Source organism: Scyliorhinus torazame, chromosome 9, assembly GCF_047496885.1.
Source record: "Scyliorhinus torazame isolate Kashiwa2021f chromosome 9, sScyTor2.1, whole genome shotgun sequence".
NCBI lineage: Eukaryota > Metazoa > Chordata > Chondrichthyes > Carcharhiniformes > Scyliorhinidae > Scyliorhinus > Scyliorhinus torazame.
In genome coordinates, this window is record NC_092715.1 from 9258938 (window position 1) to 9279924 (window position 20987).

General features: G+C 50.4%; 1 protein-coding gene across 1 annotated transcript in view; it reads left to right on the plus strand.

Moving 5' to 3' along the window:
* The first annotated feature begins 923 nt into the window (after window positions 1-923).
* Window positions 924-20987, plus strand: part of fbxo4 (F-box protein 4) — a 56051-nt gene continuing 35987 nt past the window's right edge. The window contains exons 1-4 of the mRNA XM_072515596.1: window positions 924-1497; window positions 3569-3795; window positions 6321-6541; window positions 17871-17946. Coding sequence (XP_072371697.1) covers window positions 1321-1497; window positions 3569-3795; window positions 6321-6541; window positions 17871-17946 — 701 coding nt within the window. The 5' untranslated portion in view covers window positions 924-1320. The remainder of the gene's footprint in view (window positions 1498-3568; window positions 3796-6320; window positions 6542-17870; window positions 17947-20987) is intronic.

Below are 20987 nucleotides of genomic sequence, written 5' to 3' on the forward strand. Positions count from 1 at the left end.
TGGCCTGGCCCGCGATCATGGCCTATCGATCGGCCTACTTTACTCCGCGCCGGGACCCTGTTGGGCTCCGCCATATTGCCCGGGGGGGGCGGCGCGGAGAAGGGGACCCCCGCGCAGCCGCGGAATCACGCCGGCCGTTCCGCGCAGGCGCAAACTCGCCGTACCCCGCAGGCCGTACCCCGCCGACTGGAGCTGCGGGGGCCACTCAGGCGCCAACCTAGGAAGGGGAGCATTCCCCTTTATCGGGGACCGTTGACGCCGGAGTGATTGGCTCCGCTTTTCACACTGGCGTGGGGACATAGCCCCATTATAGGAGAATCACAACGTTCTGCTAAATAAATCCCTTTGTCATTACTGCCACTGGCTCCCTCGTCATTACACTCCCCAATCCAGAACGGTCTTGGCTACGTGACCGTCTCCTCTCCTGTGGCTGAGCCCGAGCTCCGAGCCCCTGTCGGCTGACACACCTGGGGAGTTCTGCCTCTGCAGTGACTGCCACACTCCTGGTTTTAAAGTATCGGCATAGAATCCACAAAGAAAGTCAGACAGCGAAGAGGGAAGTTGAACAACACTATTAAAGTAGAAACCATCCCAAATCATTCCACTGGGGGGGGGGACAGGAAAAGAAAGGAAAGGATGCTGTTTGCCAATTCACAGGAGCAGCGCTCCGAAAGCTCGTGACATCGAAACAAACCCGTTGGACTTTAACCTGGTGTTGTAAGGCTTCTTGCGGGGGGGTGGGGGGCGGTGAAGTCAGGGCAGGAGAAAAGTTTGCTGAAGAAGATGGCTTGTGACCTGGAGCTCGGAAGAGAGGTGGAGCTGTTCAGGGAGGGCTCGCCACAAATTCCAAATCCTTAACCAGTTTCACTCGACTTCAACTCCCAGAATACTCCAACATTCCTGCAAGACCCCATGACTTCCTGGTGTCCAGCTGGGAAGCACAGACGTGTAGAGTGGCAACGTCACAGGGCAGAGCGAAACTGGAGGAGGAAGAGAGTTCCGATAGCCGAGCGACAGTGGGAGCCTGGGGCAGAGAGTGACCCACAAAGAGCCCAAGAGGGCACCGCAGACTAATGAGGATTGAGGGAGGCGGGGGGCGGGAGTGAGGCAGAGGGAACTCTTTATTTTCCGACAGTTAACGATAATTTTTGAAAAGGTGAAGGGCAGACGTGAGGCGCCGGTGACCTGAGGGGTTTGCTGGAGATTGAGTTGCGGCGCGCGCCCCCGCAGAGGCGCCCGTTTCCGCTGCGCGACACCTGGGACTGACTGAACTAAGTGGGGCGAGAGGGGCAGGGAGAGGTTCCGGATTAGAATCCCGAAATGGCAGGATATGAGGACGCGGAAAACGAGTGGAGCAGGATTGAGAATGCGATCCGTACGAGCTTAAGGTATTTACGAGACCGGTCCACGCGGCGCAGCGGTCGCCGGTCGGCGGACAGGGCACCTTTCCAGGGGCAGAGGGAATCGGGAGAAGTGGCAGCCTTGCAGAGATTGCCGGTAAGTTCCTCTGGTGTCCGCTTTGTCTCCTGGTGCAAGGGTGCTTTGTGCAAAGCCAATCACATATCTGATGCATGAAAAATGAAATGAAATGAAAATGGCTGATTGCCACAAATAGGCTTCAAATGAAGTTACCGTGAAAAGCCCCTAGTCGCCACATTCCGGCGCCTGTTCGGGAAGGCTGGTACGGGCATTGAACCCGCGCTGCTGGCCTGCCTTCAAAGCCAGCGATTTAGCCCTGTGCAGCACGGTAGCATTGTGGATAGCACAATTGCTTCACAGCTCCAGGGTCCCAGGTTCGATTCCGGCTTGGGTCACTGTCTGTGCGGAGTCTGCACGTTCTCCCCGTGTCTGCGTGGGTTTCCTCCGGGTGCTCCGGTTTCCTCCCACAGTCCAAAGATGTGCAGGTTAGGTGGATTGGCCGTGATAAATTGCCCTTAGCGTCCAAAATTGCCCTCAGTGTTGGATGGGGTTACTAGGTTATGGGGATAGGGTGGAGGTGTTGACTTTGGGTAGGGTGCTCTTTCCAAGAACCGGTGCAGACTCGATGGGCCGAATGGCCTCCTTCTGCACTGTAAATTCTATGATAAGCTATGATAAACAGCCCCTAAACATCTGACGTCAGTGTGAATTTAGCGGTCTGTAATTTAACATGACGATTTCATCTACAGTTTAATCAATGAGTCAGTTGTTTGAATTGCTGTTCAGGATGTTTGGAGCTGGAATATAAAACATCACACCCACACTTTGATAGGCAAGGTATTGACGGGTTTTTACGGGGGCGATCTGCTGGCTGCGCCCCCCACCCCCCCCGAACGGGGGCGCGACGCGGCCGGGGGAGACCCAGGCTCGAGCAGATCGGCTCACTCTAAAATGCAGCTGGCCTGATCTACCCGAGACACTGGGATCTAACCCCGTTGCCGCGGAGACCTGGGGAGAGCGACGTTCAGTCCTGGTCCCCACATATGGGGGGATCGAAGGCCCCCGGGTAATTGGGCCTCTGGGAGAGTGGCACCCTGACATTTTCCTCAAATGCCCCCTAAATCTCCTGCCCCCCAGCTTAAATCACTGGTTATTGATCCCTTTGCTAAGGGCAAAAGTTTCTTCCTGCCCACCCTATCAATGTGCCTCATAATTCTGCCCACCTCATCAGTTCCCCCCGCGGCCTTCGCAGCTCCAAGGAAAACAACTCCAACCTCTCTTCACAGCTGAAACGCTCCAGCCCAGGCAGCATCCTGTGCGGAGTCTGCACATCCTCCCCGTGTGTGCGTGGGTTTCCTCCGGGTGCTCCGGTTTCCTCCCACAGTCCAAAGATGTGCAGATTAGGTGGATTGGCCGTGATAAATTGCCCTTAGTGTCCAAACTTGCCCTGAATGTTGGGTGGGGTTACTGGGTTATGGGGATAGGGTGGAGGTGTTGACCTTGGTGGAGGTGTTGACCTTGGGTAGGGTGCTCTTTCCAAGAGCCGGTGCAGACTCGATGGGCCGAATGGCCTCCTTCTGCACTGTAAATTTCTATGATAATCTATGATAATCCTGGTGAATCTCCTCTGCACCCTCTCCACTGCAATCACATCCTTCCTATAGTGCGGTGACCAGAACTGCACGCAGTACTCCAATTGGGGCCTAACCCAGCATTTTATACAGCTCCATCAGAACCTCATGTCTTATGTCCAAGACATTTTTGTCAATCTCTCCTTCACTCCGACCGATCCATTCTTTCCATTCTGTCCCACCCCCTCTAAAGTCTATAATTGATCACGTTTTGATCCCTCTTCAGTCTGTGGAAGGGTCGTACGCACTCGAGACGTTAACTGTGTTTCTCTACCCCCCCCCCCCCCCCCCCCCCCCCCCCACAGATGGTGTCAGGCCTGCTGAGGTTATCTTACATTTTCTGGTTTTTATTTGAGATTTCCAGCAGCCGCAGTAATTTTGCTTTTATTTGAGACAAACTAAATTCTTCACTCCCCAATATTCCCTCTTGCGAACCGCACAAAACTGTCCTTCCCTTCCTCGCCCGAAACTTTCAAACTTTAAAATGAATGATTGGAACCTCTGCCCTGCCCTTCTAGGTGGAGGTGCAGCTAGACGTCATGGCCTTGCTGCCGCCACGCGATCTCTGCCGGTTGGGGTGCGTTAACCGTTACTGGAATGCCACCGTCCGTGACCCCCTGTTGTGGCGTTACTTCCTGCTGCGCGATCTTCCCTGCTGGAATTCCGTGGACCACCTCTCCCTGCCGGATGCTGCGTTACTGAGGAAACCACTAACGGGCGGTGTCGAGCAGGATTACATGACAGCGTGAGTGAGACAACCCCTTGGAATTAACCATCACCCTCACACCTCAGAATGAACCACATAGTCATCACTGCGGGCTCCGGCTTTACAAAGTTATTCTTCCTTGGGGTGCGCCCGTTGCTGGGTGGGGGCCAACATTTGTTGCCCCTATCAGTGCGATAAGTGTTCACTCAATATCTACTGCCTGGTGGGCACGGCTGCCGGGAAGCACGGTAGCACATTGGTTAGCACTGTTGCTTCACAGCGCCAGGGTCCCAGGTTCGATTCCCGGCTTGGGACATTCGTTGATCCACCTGGTGATCAACTTGGGGGCTATATAAACAGGAGCATAGAATGACAGAGATATTAATGGATTAAATTAATGTTCAAAACTGTGACTGCTGGATTCCAATGCTGAAAAAGTGGGACATCCTCCAGATTCAGTCGAGAAGCAGTCAAATGTTTTTAAACAGTGAAATATGAGGAAGTCCAAAGAGGTTTATACGACTTGATCATTTAAAAAAAAAAAAATTGCGTATTGTCACAAGTAGGCTTCGAATGAAGTTACTGTGAAAAGCCCCTAGTCGCCACGTTCCGGCGCCTGTTCGGGGAGGCTGGTACGGGAATTGAACCGTGCTGCTGGCCTGCCTTGGTCTGCTTTCAAAGCCAGCGATTTAGCCCTGTGCTAAACCAGCCTCAAAAGTGCAGTGACCAGGTATAGAAATTAATAAGAGCAAATGGAATGTTAGTCTTTATATGAGAGAGTGAGATTTTTCTTTTTTTTTAAAATTCTTTCACGGGATGTGAAAGAAGGGAGGGAGGCAGAAGAGGGGAAATTATAGGCCGGTTAGCCTGACTTCGGTCATTGGTAAGATTTTAGAGTCTGTTATTAAAGATGAGATCGCGGAGTACTTGGAAGTGCATGGTAAAATAGGACTGAGTCAGCACAGCTTTGTCAAAGGGAGGTCGTGTCTGACAAATCTGTTAAGAGTTCTTTCAGGAAGTAACAAGGAAGATAGACAAAGGAGAACCAGTGGACGTGATTTATTTAGATTCCCAGAAGGCCTTTGACAAGGTGCCGCACAGGAGGCTGTTAAATAAGTTAAGAGCCCATGGTGTTCAGGGTAAGATCCTGGCATGGATAGAGGATTGGCTGACTGGCAGAAGGCAGAGAGTGGGGATAAAGGGGTCTTTTTCAGGATGGCAGCCGGTGACTAGTGGTGTGCCTCAGGGGTCGGTGCTGGGACCACAACTTTTCACAATATACATTAATGATCTGGAAGAAGGAACTGAAGGCCCTGTTGCTAAGTTTGCAGATGATACAAAGATCTGTAGAGGGACAGGTAGTATTGAGGAAGCAGGTGGGCTGCAGAAGGATTTGGACAGGCTAGGAGAGTGGGCAATGAAGTGGCAGATGAAATACAATGTGGAAAAGTGTGAGGTTGTGCACTTTGGAAGGAGGAATTTAGGCATAGACTATTTTCTAAATGGGGAAATGCTTAGGAAATCAGAAGCAGAAAGGGACTTGGGAGTCCTTGTTCACGATTCTCTGAAGGTTAACGTGCAGGTTCAGTCGGCAGTTAAGAAGGCAAATGCAATGTGAGCATTCATGTCAAGAGGGCTAGAATACAAGACCAGGCATGTTCTTCTGAGGCTGTATAAGGCTCTGGTCAGACCCCATTTGGAGTATTGTGAGCAGTTTTGGGCCCCGTATCTAAGGAAGCATGTGCTGGCCTTGGAAAGGGTCCAGAGGAGGTTCACAAGAATGATCCCTGGAATGAAGAGCTTGTCGTATGAGGAACGGTTGAGGACTCTGGGTCTGTACTCGTTGGAGTTTAGAAGGATGAGGGGGGATCTTATTGAAACTTACAGGATACTGCGAGGCCTGGATAGAGTGGATGTGGAGAGGATGTTTCCACTTGTGGGAAAAACTAGAAGCAGAGGACACCATCTCAGACTAAAGGGACGATCCTTTAAAACAGAGATGAGGAGGAATTTCTTCAGCCAGAGGGTGGTGAATCTGTGGAACTCTTTGCCGCAGAAGGCTGTGGAGGCCAAATCACTGAGTGTCTTTAACACAGAGATAGATAGGTTCCTGATTAATAAGGGGATCAGGGGTTATGGGGAGAAGGCAGGAGAATGGGGATGAGAAAATATCAGCCATGATTGAATGGCGGAGCAGACTCGATGGGCCGAGTGGCCTAATGCTGCTCCTATGTCTTATGGAGTCAGATGAGAAACACAAGATGTTTGTTTATAATACGTACTATTTACAAAGGGGTTCGGTTGAACCTCACCGTGTCCTCTGTCTCTCTGTCAGTTGGTTCCTGTCTGGCCTACCTTCTATACAACATGATTACCAGCCCCGCAGTTGGTAGGGAGCTCACAGTACTCGAGCCACAGGGGGAAAAAATCGACTCCGTCCCTTGTGTCCCGTGCAGGTTATTACATTTTTCATCCTTCTTGTGTTTTACGCTTTGGGCTCGTGTCTCTTCTCGAGTGTGACCAGGATGTGAATAAACGATGACTGCACCTTTCTTCACGGGCAGGTACTTAAGGAGCTCTCCCGAGGGGAGGAAGCACTGGAAACTGAGTCATCCGGCCTACAGCTCCATGACCTCGTTCCTCTACTCGCTGGTGCCTCAGGCAGAACCCCGCTTCGCCATGTTTGGTCCTGGTTTGGAACAACTGGATTCCTCTCTCGTCACCAAGATGATGAATTCTCCCGGGCTGCTGCCTCTTGCGACATTACCTCAGCGACAGATTGATGGTATGTTATCTGACGCGAATGACTCCCCCTAAATAGTCATTCTCAGTGTTTGAGCCGAGGCAGCAACACTAAACAACAACAATTTCTTATTTATACAGAACCCCTGGTATCGTAAAACCCCCAAAGTGTTTCACAGGAGCGTGACGGAGGGTTTAATCTCACATTAAGGAGGTATTGGGACAGGTGACCCAAAGACTGGTCAATGAGGGAGAATCTATTGAACATCACAAAGGAGGAAAGTGTGGCACAGAGACAGAGGGCTGGATTCTCTGTTTGGGAAACTAAACATGCCGGCGTGAAAACGGTGATGTTTTACGCCGAGAAAACTAGCGCAAACGGCCACCGATTCCCTGCTGTGGGGGGGGGGGGGGGGGGGGGGGGGGGGGGGGGGGGGGGGGGGGGGGGGGGGGGGAGTGCACAGAATCATAGGGTGGAATTTCTGATTTTTACAAGAAAGTGTTAACCACGGCAGGAAGAGGGGAGTGTATTCCTTCAGCTGCATTTACCCCATATAGAAACTAGAGATATAGCCATTCGGCCCTTCAAGCCCACTCCACCATTCATAACTCCATTCCTACTCAGTAACCTGTTCCACTTTCCCCCCATATCCTTTGATCCCCTTCGCTGTAAGTGCTGTATCTAACTGCTTCTTGTAACCAGACAATGTTTTGGACTCAACGACTTCCTGTGGCAACGAATTCTACAGGCCGACCACTTCCCTGGGTGAAGAAATGTCTCCCTTATCTCTGTCCGAAATGGCCTCGCCCCGTATCCTCAGACTGTGGACCCCTGGTTCTGGACACACCTACCATCGGGAACATTCTACCCTGTCCAGTCCTGTTAGAATTTTACAGGTTTCTATGAGATCCCCCCCTCATTCTTCTGAACTCCAGCGAACACCATCGTGACCCACGCAGACACGGGGAGGACGTGCAGACTCCGCACAGACAGTGTACCAAGCAGGGAATCGAACCTGGGACCCTGGTGCTGTGAAGCAACTGTGCTAACCACTGCAAACATGCTGTCAGGTGAATTGGACATTCTGAATTCTCCCTCTGTGTACCCGAACAGGCGCCGGAGTGTGGCGACTAGGGGCTTTTCACAGTAACTTCATTGCAGTGTTAATGTAAGCTTGTGACAATAAAGATTATATATGAAGGACCCAAGTCTCAGAAGCAACTGCTTCACTCTCCCCCACCTTGATGAAAAATTCTATCATATTATGGCCGCGTCATCCCCAAGGGCTCTTGCAGAACTAGATTGCCAATGATTTCGTTCTCATTACACAGTGTCCAGTCTTGAATGGCCTACCCTTAGTTGGTTCCTCAACTGGCTAGGTCATAGAAGGCAGAGAGTAGCAATGGAAGGTTGCTTTTCTAATTGGAGGGCTGTGACCAGTGGTGTTCCACAGGGATCAGTGCTGGGACCTTTGCTGTTTGTAGTATATATAAATGATTTGGAGGAAAATGTAACTGGTCTGATTAGTAAGTTTGCAGACGACACAAAGGTTGGTGGAATTGCGGATAGCGATGAGGACTGTCAGAGGATACAGCAGGATTTAGATCGTTTGGAGACTTGGGCGGAGAGATGGCAGATGGAGTTTAATCCGGACAAATGTGAGGTAATGCATTTTGGAAGGTCTAATACAGGTAGGGAATATACAGTGAATGGTAGAACCCTCAAGAGGATTGAAAGTCAGAGAGATCTAGGTGTACAGGTCCACAGGTCACTGAAAGGGGCAACACAGGTGGAGAAGGTAGTCAAGAAGGCATACGGCATGCTTGCCTTCATTGGCTGTGGCATTGAGTATAAGAATTGGCAAGTCATGTTGCAGCTATATAGAACCTTAGTTAGGCCACACTTGGAGTATAGTGTTCCATTCTGGTTGCCACACTACCAGAAGGATGTGGAGGCTTTAGAGAGGATGCAGAAGAGATTTTCCAGGATGTTGCCTGGTATGGAGGGCATTAGCTATGGGAGCGGTTGAATAAACTCGGTTTGTTCTCACTGGAACGACGGAGGTTGAGGGGCGACCTGATAGAAGTCTACAAAATTATGAGGGGCATAGACAGAGTGGATAGTCAGAGGCTTTTCCCCGGGGTAGAGGGTTCAATTACTAGGGGGCATAGGTTTAAGGTGCGAGGGGCAAGGTTTAGAGGAGATGTACGAAGCAAGTTTTTTACACAGAGGAACTCGCTACCGGAGGAGGTGGTGGAAGCAGGGACGATCGTGATGTTTAAGGGGCACCTTGACAAATACATGAATAGGATGGGAATAGAGGGATACGGACCCAGGAAGTGTAGAAGATTGTAGTTTAGACGGGCAGCATGGTCGGCGCAGGCTTGGAGGGCCGAAGGGCCTGTTCCTGTGCTGTACATTTCTTTGTTCTTTGTATTGGTCCGGAAAACCATCCCGTACACACTCCAGGAATTCCTCCTCCACGGTATTTGATTTTCTCAATCTATATGCAGATTAAAATCACCCATAATTACAGATGTTCCTTTATCACATGCATCTCTAATTTCCTGTTTACCGCCACCTCCGACATCCTCGCTGCAGTTTGGGGGTCGAGACACAACCCCAGTGAGGTGTATCGCTCCTTTGTGTTTCTCTGCTGCACCCATCCAGATTCCACACTGTCGGAGCGAACATCCTCCCTCACTAATATCCTTCAATAAGTTCTGTCAACGAAACCATCTATCAGTATCAACCTGAGATTCAAAATTTACAACATCATCGACTTTCGATGAAGAGAATATTGCAAACTTCTCTCTCCATTTGCGTTAACCGTCAGCTGTTCGCCACCCTCTTAGCCTGAGAGTAACGAGGTTCAGGGTTCACGACCCCGAGCATGAAAACCAAGACTAATGGGTCTTTCAGAAAGGATATTAAAGCGAGGGCCCTTCTCCTCATTCGAGCCCACCTCACTGTCACAAGGAAGAGCAGGCGCGTTCTTCCCTCAACATCACAACAACAGATTGTCTGCACTTTGTTGCATCTTGCTGTGTCCATGATGACTGCTGTGTTTCCGACACTGTCGCACTCTCGATGCCTCAAAAAGTATTTCATTGACACAGAGGCATCTGCTGTTCTTGCAAAGCATTAATAGAAGCTCAGGTCTTTCCTCATTTTGATTCCTAATTTCCGTTCTGAATGCTTTGGCTCCAACCTTCACACTCCGCTCCCTCTTTGGACTCCTCACTCGAGGATATCGTTTTTCCGTATCTATCTTATCTTGTTTCACTTACTCCCTTGAAAACTTCATTCAAATTGTCCGTTAGCCTTCGACGTCGCAGCGAACACAACCTGAGGTTGTGTAATCTCTCCTTTCAATCCTCAAGCTCCACGCGCCAACTTGGTAAAATGAGGCAGAACTGCCCCCACAGCGTTAGGCGTGCTGAGTCAGAGCGGAATCATAGATCCCCCACAGTGCAGAAGGTGGCCCATTGGCCCAGCTGACCTGCACCGACCCTCTGAAAGAGCACAGTACCTCGGCCCAATCCCCCGCCCTGTCCCCATTACCCCGTAACCCCACCTTTGGACACTAAGGGACATTTTATCATGGCCAATCCACCTAACCTGCACATCTTTGGACTGTGGGCGGAAACCGGAGCACCCGGACGAAACCCACGCGCACACGGGGAGAACGCGCAGACTCCGCACAGACGGTCGCCCGAGCGCGGATTTTAACCCGGGTCCCCGGAGCAGTGAGGCAGCAGTGCTACCTGGGATTGTTCACAATAACTCCCGGTGTTATCCCGGAGCCAGTGACTGAAGCATGGTTCCTCGCTCCCGGAATCCCCGTGCTGCAGACTGAGAGGTCAGAGTTCCATTCACGTTTATTTCTGTCGCTGATCAGGACGTTTTATTGCTCTGAGCACAAGGACCGCTCCCTGTGCTGCTTCGAGCTGTTTACCATTTCTCTTGGTCCAAGGCGGGCACTCACACATTTGCCGACGTTGAAATCTGTTTGCCCCAGTTTTGCCGCTTCGCTGAATAAATTTCTCCCTGTCGCATTCCGTTTCCACCGATCGTGCTCACGGTCTCCTGTCTCCATGTTCCTGATAGGTTGCTCTGTGTGGCTTTCTATCGCAACATTAATAAATAACTCCGAACACAAATCGTTAAGGAACGTCAAAACTCGCATCCTGTCAATTGGAGTTCATTATCCCAACAGTCTGGCCGGGAATCTCCTTTCTGGAGACTAAGTGCTCCCTCCACGGAGAACCGGGCCTGGCCCCCACTGGCCCTGGGAGAGGGGCCAGGCGCGAGGCTCTCTCCTTAACCTTGAAAATATGATGGCCCCCTCCCCCTCACAACACTAATCCTGCCCCCCCCCCCGGTGACAAGAAGGAGCATCCTCCCCACCCACCCCTACCCACCATGAAAATAACTTGTCAAACCCCCCCACAACACACAGGCATGGAGGGTGACCCACCCCCTGACCCCAATCAAACCTCCCATCAGACACCCCCCATCAGACCCTCCATCAGACCCCCCCATCAGACACCCCCCATCAGACCCCCCCATCAGACCCCCCCATCAGACCCCCCCATCAGACCCCCCCATCAGACCCCCCCATCAGACCCACCCATCAGACCCACCCATCAGACCCCCCCATCAGATCCCCACATTAGACCCCCCCATCAGACCCCCCCGCATCAGACCCTCCTATCAGACCCCCCCATCAGACCCCCCACGTCAGATCCCCATCACCCCCCCATCAGACCCCCCCATCAGACCCCCCATCAGACACTCCCCATCAGACCCCCCATCATCCCCATCAGAACCCCCCCATCACCCCCCCCCCATTAGATCCCCCCATCACCCCCCATCAGACCCCCCATCATCCCCCATCAGACCCCCCCCCCCATCAGACCCCCCCCCCCCCCATCAGACCCCCCTATCAGATTCCCCTGCCTGGAAGCTGAAGAGAAGTCCAGACAGTAGGGTGAAAAATCACAGCAATTTCACCTACCCCTCCCTAGCATCTGCTGCCTCAGACAAAAGTGTTTAAAGCAGCAGCTCTTACAAGTGTCAGAGGCTTCCTCCAAAGCTAAGTACAGGGGAGGCAGTGACATAGTGGTATTGTCGCTGGACTAGTAATCTGGAGACCCAGGATAATGTTCTGGGTTCTGATCCCACCACGGCAGGTGATGGAATTGAAACTCATAAATATCTGAAATAAAAGTCAAACGATGACCATGAAACCATTTGTTGATTGTCATAAAAACCCATCAGGTTCACTCATGTCCTTTCGGGAAGGAAATCTGCCGTCCTTACCCGGTCTGGCCTACACGTGACTCCAGACCCACAGCAATGTGGTTGATTCTTAAATGCAGTAACTCACCAAGATTCCTTCGGCAGCAGCTTCCAAACCCACAACCTTTACCACCTAGAAGGACAAGAGCAGCAGATACCTGGGAACCCCACCACCTGGAGATTCCCCTCCAAGTCACTCACAACCCTGACTTTTTAAATTGCGCCCAATATTTTTAGAGGTCTCTGAACAACCTCTGGTCGCCTCCAATCACCCACCATCCAAACTTGGAAATATATCGCCGTTCCTTCCCTGTCGCTGGGTCAAAATCCTGGAACTCCCTCCCTAACAGCACAGTGGGTGCACCTACACCTCAGGGACTGCAGCGGTTCAAGAAGGCAGCTCACCCCCACCTTCTGAAGGGCAATTAGGGATGGGCAATAAATGCTGGGCCTAGCCAGCGACACCCACATCCCCTAAATGAATGAAACAAAAACACATCTCACCCACACACACCTCACTCACACACACACCTACCACACAGACACACCTCACACACACACCTCACACACAGACACACCTCACACACACACCTCTCACACACACACACACACACATCACACACACACACACACATCTCACTCACACACACACAAAGAACAAAGAAATGTACAGCACAGGAACAGGCCCTTCGGCCCTCCAAGCCCGTGCCGACCATGCTGCCCGACTAAACTACAATCTTCTACACTTCCTGGGTCCGTATCCCTCTATTCCCATCCTATTCATGTATTTGTCAAGATGCCCCTTAAATGTCACTATCGTCCCTGCTTCCACCACCTCCTCCGGTAGCGAGTTCCAGGCACCCACTACCCTCTGCGTAAAAAACTTGCCTCGTACATCTACTCTAAACCTTGCCCCTCTCACCTTAAACCTATGCCCCCTAGTAATTGACCCCTTTACCCTGGGGAAAAGCCTCTGACTATCCACTCTGTCTATGCCCCTCATAATTTTGTATACCCCATCAGGTCTCCCCTCAACCTCCTTCGTTCCAGTGAGAACAAACCGAGTTTATTCAACCGCTCCTCATAGCTAATGCCCTCCATACCAGGCAACATTCTGGTAAATCTCTTCTGCACCCTCTCTAAAACCTCCACATCCTTCTGGTAGTGTGGCGACCAGAATTGAACACTATACTCCAAGTGTGGCCTAACTAAGGTTCTATACAGCTGCAACATGACTTGCCAATTCTTATACTCAGTGCCCCAGCCAATGAAGGCAAACATGCCGTATGCCTTCTTGACTACCTTCTCCATCTGTGTTGCCCCTTTCAGTGACCTGTGGACCTGTACTCCTAGATCTCTTTGACTTTCAATACTCTTGAGGGTTCTACCATTCACTGTATATTCCCTACCTGCATTAGACCTTCCAAAATGCATTACCTCACATTTGTCCGGATTAAACTCCAACTGCCATCTCTCCGCCCAAGTCTCCAAACAATCTAAATCCTGCTGTATCCTCCGACAGTCCTCATCGCTATCCGCAATTCCACCAACCTTTGTGTCGTCTGCAAACTTACTAATCAGACCAGTTACATTTTCCTCCAAATCATTTATATATACTACAAAGAGCAAAGGTCCCAGCACTGATCCCTGTGGAACACCACTGGTCACAGCCCTCCAATTAGAAAAGCATCCCTCCATTGCTACTCTCTGCCTTCTATGGCCTAGCCAGTTCTGTATCCACCTTGCCAGCTCACCCCTGATCCCTTGTGACTTCACCTTTTGTACTAGTCTACCATGAGGGACCTTGTCAAAGGCCTTACTGAAGTCCATATAGACAACATCCACTGCCCTACCTGCATCAATCATCTTAGTGACCTCCTCGAAAAACTCTATCAAGTTAGTGAGACACGACCTTCCCTTCACAAAACCATGCTGCCTCTCACTAACACGTCCATTTGCTTCCAAATGGGAGTAGATCCTGTCTCAACGAATTCTCTCCAGTAATTTCCCTACCACTGAAGTAAGGCTCACCGGCCTGTAGTTCCCTGGATTATCCTTGCTACCCTTCTTAAACAGAGGAACAACATTGGCTATTCTCCAGTCCTCCGGGACATCACCTGAAGACAGTGAGGATCCAAAGATTTCTGTCAAGGCCTCAGCAATTTCCTTTCCAGCCTCCTTCAGTATTCTGGGGTAGATCCCATCAGGCCCTGGGGACTTATCTACCTTAATATTTTTTAAGACACCCAACACCTCATCTTTTTGGATCTCAATGTGACCCAGGCTATCTACACACCCTTCTCCAGACTCAACATCTTCTCTTTGGTGAATACTGATGCAAAGTATTCATTTAGTACCTCGCCCATTTCCTCTGGCTCCACACATAGATTCCCTTGCCTATCCTTCAGTGGGCCAACCCTTTCCCTGGCTACCCTCTTGCTTTTTATGTACATGTAAAAAACCTTGGGATTTTCCTTAACCCTATTTGCCAATGACTTTTCGTGACCCCTTCTAGCCCTCCTGACTCCTTGCTTAAGTTCCTTCCTACTTTCCTTATATTCCACACCGGCTTCGTCTGTTCCCAGCCTTTTAGCCCTGACAAATGCCTCCTTTTTCTTTTTGACGAGGCCTACAATATCTCTTGTTATCCAAGGTTCCCGAAAATTGACGTATTTATCCTTCTTCCTCACAGGAACATGCCGGTCCTGAATTCCTTTCAACTGACACTTGAAAGCCTCCCACATGTCCGAAGTTGATTTGCCCTCAAACATCCTCCCCCAATCTATGTTCTTCAGTTCCCGCCTAATATTGTTATAATTAGCCTTCCCCCAATTTAGCACATTCATCCTAGGACCACTCTTATCCTTGTCCACCAGCACTTTAAAACTTACTGAATTGTGGTCACTGTTCCCGAAATGCTCCCCTACTGAAACATCTACCACCTGGCAGGGCTCATTCCCCAATACCAGGTCCCGTACCGCCCCTTCCCTAGTTGGACTGTCCACATATTGTTTTAAGAAGCCCTCCTGGATGCTCCTTACAAACTCCGCCCCGTCTAAGCCCCTGGCACTAAGTGAGTCCCAGTCAATATTGAGGAAGTTGAAGTCTCCCATCACCACAACCCTGTTGTTTTTACTCTTTTCCAAAATCTGTCTACCTATCTGCTCCTCTATCTCCCGCTGGCTGTTGGGAGGCCTGTAGTAAACACCCAACATTGTGACTGCACCCTTCTTATTCCTGATCTCTACCTCACACATACACACCTGATCTCACACACACACACCTCACACACACACCCACCTCACACACACACACACACACCTCACACACACACCTCACACACACACCTCACACATACAAACACCTCACACATACACACACCTCACTCACACACACCTCACTCACACGCACACCTGACACACACACACACACACACCTCACACACACAGCTCACACACACACCTCACACACACACACCTCACACACACACACACACCTCACACACACCTCACACACACACACCTCATACCTCACACACACACCTCACACACACACACCTCACACACACCTCACACACACACACCTCACACACACACATGCACACCTCACACACACACCTCACACACAAACACCTCACACATACACACACCTCACACACACACACACCTCACTCACACACACCTCACTCACACACACCTCACTCACACACACCTCACTCACACGCACACCTCACACACACACACACACACCTCACACACATACACACCTCACACACACACACCTCACACACACACACCTCTCACACACACCTCACTCACACGCACACCTCACACACACACACACACCTCACACACATACACACCTCACACATACACACCTCACACACAAACACCTCACACATACACACACCTCACACACACACACCTCACTCACACACACCTCACTCACACGCACACCACACACACACACCTCACACACATACACACCTCACACACACACCTCACACACACACCTCACACACACACACCTCTCACACACACCTCACTCACACGCACACCTCATACACACACACCTCACAGACACTCACACCTCACACACACACACCTCACACACACACACCTCGCACACACACCTCACACACACCTTACACACAAACACCTCACACATACACACACCTCACTCACACACACCTCACTCACACACACCTCACTCACACACACCTCACTCACACGCACACCTCACACACTCACACACACACACCTCACACACACACACCTCACACACACACACCTCACACACACACACCCACACCTCACACACCTCATACCTCACACACACACCTCACACCTCACACACACACACCTCACACACACACCTCACACACATACACACCTCACACACACACACACCTCACTCACACACACACACACCTCACTCACACACATGCACACCTCACACACACACACCTCACACACACACCTCACACACATACACACCTCACACACACACACCTCACACACACACACCTCACACACACACCTCACACACAAACACCTCACACATACACACACCTCACACACACACACCTCACTCATACACACCTCACTCACACATACCTCACTCACACACACCTCACACACACGCACACCTCACACACACACACCTCACACACATACACACCTCACACACATACGCACCTCACACACACACCTTACACACAAACACCTCACACATACACACACCTCACTCACACACACCTCACACACACACACACCTCACACACACCTCACACACACACCTCACACACACACACCTCTCACACACACCTCACTCACACGCACACCTCACACACACACACCTCACACACATACACACTGTCATGATATTCAAACACACACATCATGATAGACACACCAACAGACAAATCAGAACACACAACACCACAACCAATGACAGAAAGATATAAAAGCACAGACACGACCCCCGGTGGTCAGTATTAGCTGCAGAGGAGAACCAGGACACATCTGTTACCAAACACACTCAGGGAGACAGCACGTGCAGAGTATCCAGAACGAACTGTATTATAAGAGTTATAATAAAATAGAGTTGTACCACAAAAAAAAAAAAATCTTTGTAAAAAGGGGGGATGTCATGATATTCAAACACACACATCATGATAGACACACCAACAGACAAATCAGAACACACAACACCACAACCAATGACAGAAAGATATAAAAGCACAGACACGACTCCCGGTGGTCAGTATTAGCTGCAGAGGAGAACCAGGACACATCTGTTACCAAACACACTCAGGGAGACAGCACGTGCAGAGTATCCAGAACGAACTGTATTATAAGAGTTATAATAAAATAGAGTTGTACCACATACAACTGTGTTGGCTCATCTGTGCACCAGAGCACCCAACACCACACACACCTCACACACACACCTCACACACATACACACCTCACACACACACACACCTCACACACACACACCTCACACACACACCTCACACACAAACACCTCACACATACACACACCTCACACACACACACCTCACTCATACACACCTCACTCACACACACCTCACTCACACGCACACCTCACACACACACACACACACAGACATCTCACACACACACACAGCTCATACCTCTCACACCTCACACACACCTCACCATTCCAAAGATTCACCTTTGAGTGCAGTAATGTCTCCACATCTCAGTCCTAAATGATCGTCTCGTGAACCTCACACTGCCCCCACCCCGATGTTCCAGGTTCCCTGACTAGCGTAAACAACCTCTCAGCCTCCACACTATCAAACCCCCTCAGAACGCTGTCCATTTCCATGGGAATGCATCCCATTCTTCTGAGTTCCACAGGACGTAAACCCAATTTAGTCAGCCTCTCCTCATTGGACAAGCCCAGAGAAGGAGGCACAGAAATGAATTTCCCATCTCCGCATTCATGTTGTGTTTATCTTTATCGATCTGGATCGTTTCTGTTCGGCGATGTTATCTGGTGACATCCTCCTCCTCACCTGTCCCCTTTCCCCTTTTAGGAATTGGATCAGGAATCAGCTTCTTATTCAACAGCACGAACAAGTTTAACATTCTGACTTTATACTCAACAACCTGGTAAGTAATTGTTGTTGAGGAATGGAAGGATTTGGCCTTGGGACGAGGGTGGGTCACCCAGCCCTTTGAGTCAGTTACCTCATTAACTAGCAGTAGTTGCACAGAGGGAAGGAAGAGGATTGGCAGGGATACAATGACAGGGGATGCGACAGTAAGGGGAGCAGTCAGGCACTGCTGCATCCGAAAAAGAGACTCCAGGATGCTGCAGAAAAAACAAGGACGAGAAATAAATAGGCCAGAACGCAAAATAAAACTGAACAGGACAAACAAGATTAAAAAGACAAGTCCAAAGGCCTTTGTGTCTTAATGCACAAAGCAGTCACAATAAGGTCGATAAATTAACAGCTCAACTAGATGTAAAGGGTTATGATAGAGTTATAATTACTGAAACATGGCTGCAGGGTTACCAAGGATGGGAGCTGAACTTCCAGGAGTATTCGTTATTTAGGTAGGACAGACAAAAAGGGAAAGGAGGTGGGGTAGAGTTATTAGTAAAGACAGAAATCAGTCCAATCGTGAGAAAGAATATTGGCTCAGAAATCATAATGTGGGAGAGCTCCCTCTACACTGTCCCCATCAAACACTCCCAGGACAGGTACAGCACGGGATTAGATACAGAGTAAAGCTCCCTCTGCACTGTCCCCATCAAACACTCCCAGGACAGGTACATCACGGGGTTAGATACAGAGTAAAGCTCCCTCTACACTGTCCCCATCAAACACTCCCAGGACAGGTCCAGCACGGGGTTAGATACAGAGTAAAGCACCCTCTTATCTGTCCCCATCAAACACTCCCAGGACAGGTACAGCACGGGGTTAGATACAGAGTAAAGCTCCCTCTACACTGTCCGCATCAAACAGTCCCAGGACAGGTACAGCACGGGGTTAGACACAGAGAAAAACTCTCTCTACACTGTCCCCATCAAACACTCCCAGGACAGGTACAGCACGGGGTTAGATACAGAGTAAAGCTCCCTCTACACTGTCCCCATCAAACACTCCCAGGACAGGTACAGCACGGGGTTAGATACAGAGTAAAGCCCCCTCTACACTGGCCCCATCAAACACTCCCAGGACAGGTACAGCACGGGGTTAGATATAGAGTAAAGCTCCCTCTACCCTGTCCCCATCAAACAGTCCCAGGACAGGTACAGCACGGGGTTAGATACAGAGTAAAGCTCCCTCTACACTGTCAACATCAAACACTTCCAGGACAGGTACAGCACGGGGTTAGATACAGAGAAAAACTCTCTCTACACTGTCCCCATCAAACACTCCCAGGACAGGTACAGCACGGGGTTAGATACAGAGTAAAGCTCCCTCTGCACTGTCCCCATTAAACACTCCCAATACAGGTACAGCACGGGGTTAGATACAGAGTAAAGCTCCCTCTACACTGTCCCCATCAAACACTCGCAGGAGAGGTACAGCACGGGGTTAGATACAGAGTAAAGCTCCCTCTACACTGTCCCCATCAAACACTCCCAGGACAGGTACAGCACGGGGTTAGATACAGAGAAAAACTCTCTCTACACTGTCCCCATCAAACACTCCCAGGACAGGTACAGCACGGGGTTAGATACAGAGTAAAGCTCCCTCTACACTGTCCGCATCAAACACTCCCAGGACAGGTACAGCACGGGGTTAGATACAGAGTAAAGCTCCCTCTACACTGTCCCCATCAAACACTCCCAGGACAGGTACAGCACGGGGTTAGATCCAGAGAAAAACTCTCTCTACACTATCCCCATCAAACACTCCCAGGACAGGTACAGCACGGGGTTAGATAGAGAGTAAAGCTCCCTCTACACTGTCCCCATCAAACACTCCCAGGACAGGTACAGCACGGGGTTAGATACAGAGAAAAACTCTCTCTACACTGTCCCCATCAAACACTCCCAGGACAGGTACAGCACGGGGTTAGATACAGAGTAAAGCTTCCTCTACACTGTCCCCATCAAACATTCCCAGGACAGGTACTGCACGGGGTTAGATACTGAGTAAAGCTCCCTCTACACTGTCCCCATCAAACACTCCCAGGACAGGTACAGCACGGGGTTAGATACAGAGTAAAGCTCCCTCTACATTGTCCCCATCAAACACTCCCAGGACAGGTACAGCACGGGGTTCGATACAGAGTAAAGCTCCCTCTACACTGTCCCCCATCAAACACTCCCAGGACAGGTACAGCACGGGGTTTGAGACAGAGTAAAGCTCCCTCTACACTGTCCCCCATCAAACACTCCCAGGACAGGTACAGCACGGGGTTAGATACAGAGTAAAGCTCCCTCTGCACTGTCCCCATCAAACACTCCCAGGACAGGTACAGCACGGGGTTAGATACAGAGTAAATCTCCCTCTACACTGTCCCCATCAAACACTCCCAGGACAGGTACAGCACGGGGTTAGATACAGAGTAAAGCTCCCTCTACACTGTCCCCATCAAACACTCCCAGGACAGGTACAGCACAGTGTTAGATACAGAGTAAAGCTCCCTCTACACTGTCCCCCATCAAACACTCCCAGGACAGGTACAGCACGGGCTTGGATACAGAGTAAAGCTCCCTCTACACTGTCCCCATCAAACACGCCCAGGACAGGTACAGCACGGGGTTAGACACAGAGTAAAGCTCCCTCGACACTGTCCCCATCAAACACTCCCAGGACAGGTACAGCACGGGGTTAGACACAGAGATAAGCTCCCTCTACACTGTCCCCATCAAACACTCCCAGGACAGGTACAGCGCGGGGTTAGATACAGAGTAAATCTCCCTCTACACTGTCCCCATCAAACACTCCCAGGACAGGTACAGCACGGGGTTAGATACAGAGTAAATCTCCCTCTACACTGTCCCCATCAAACACTCCCAGGACAGGTACAGCACGGGGTTAGATACAGAGTAAAGCTCCCACTACGCTGTCCCCATCAAACACTCCCAGGACAGGCACAGCACGGGGTTAGATACAGAGTAAAGCTCCCTCTACACTGTCCCCATCAAACACTCCCAGGACAGGTACAGCACAGGGTTAGATCCAGAGTAA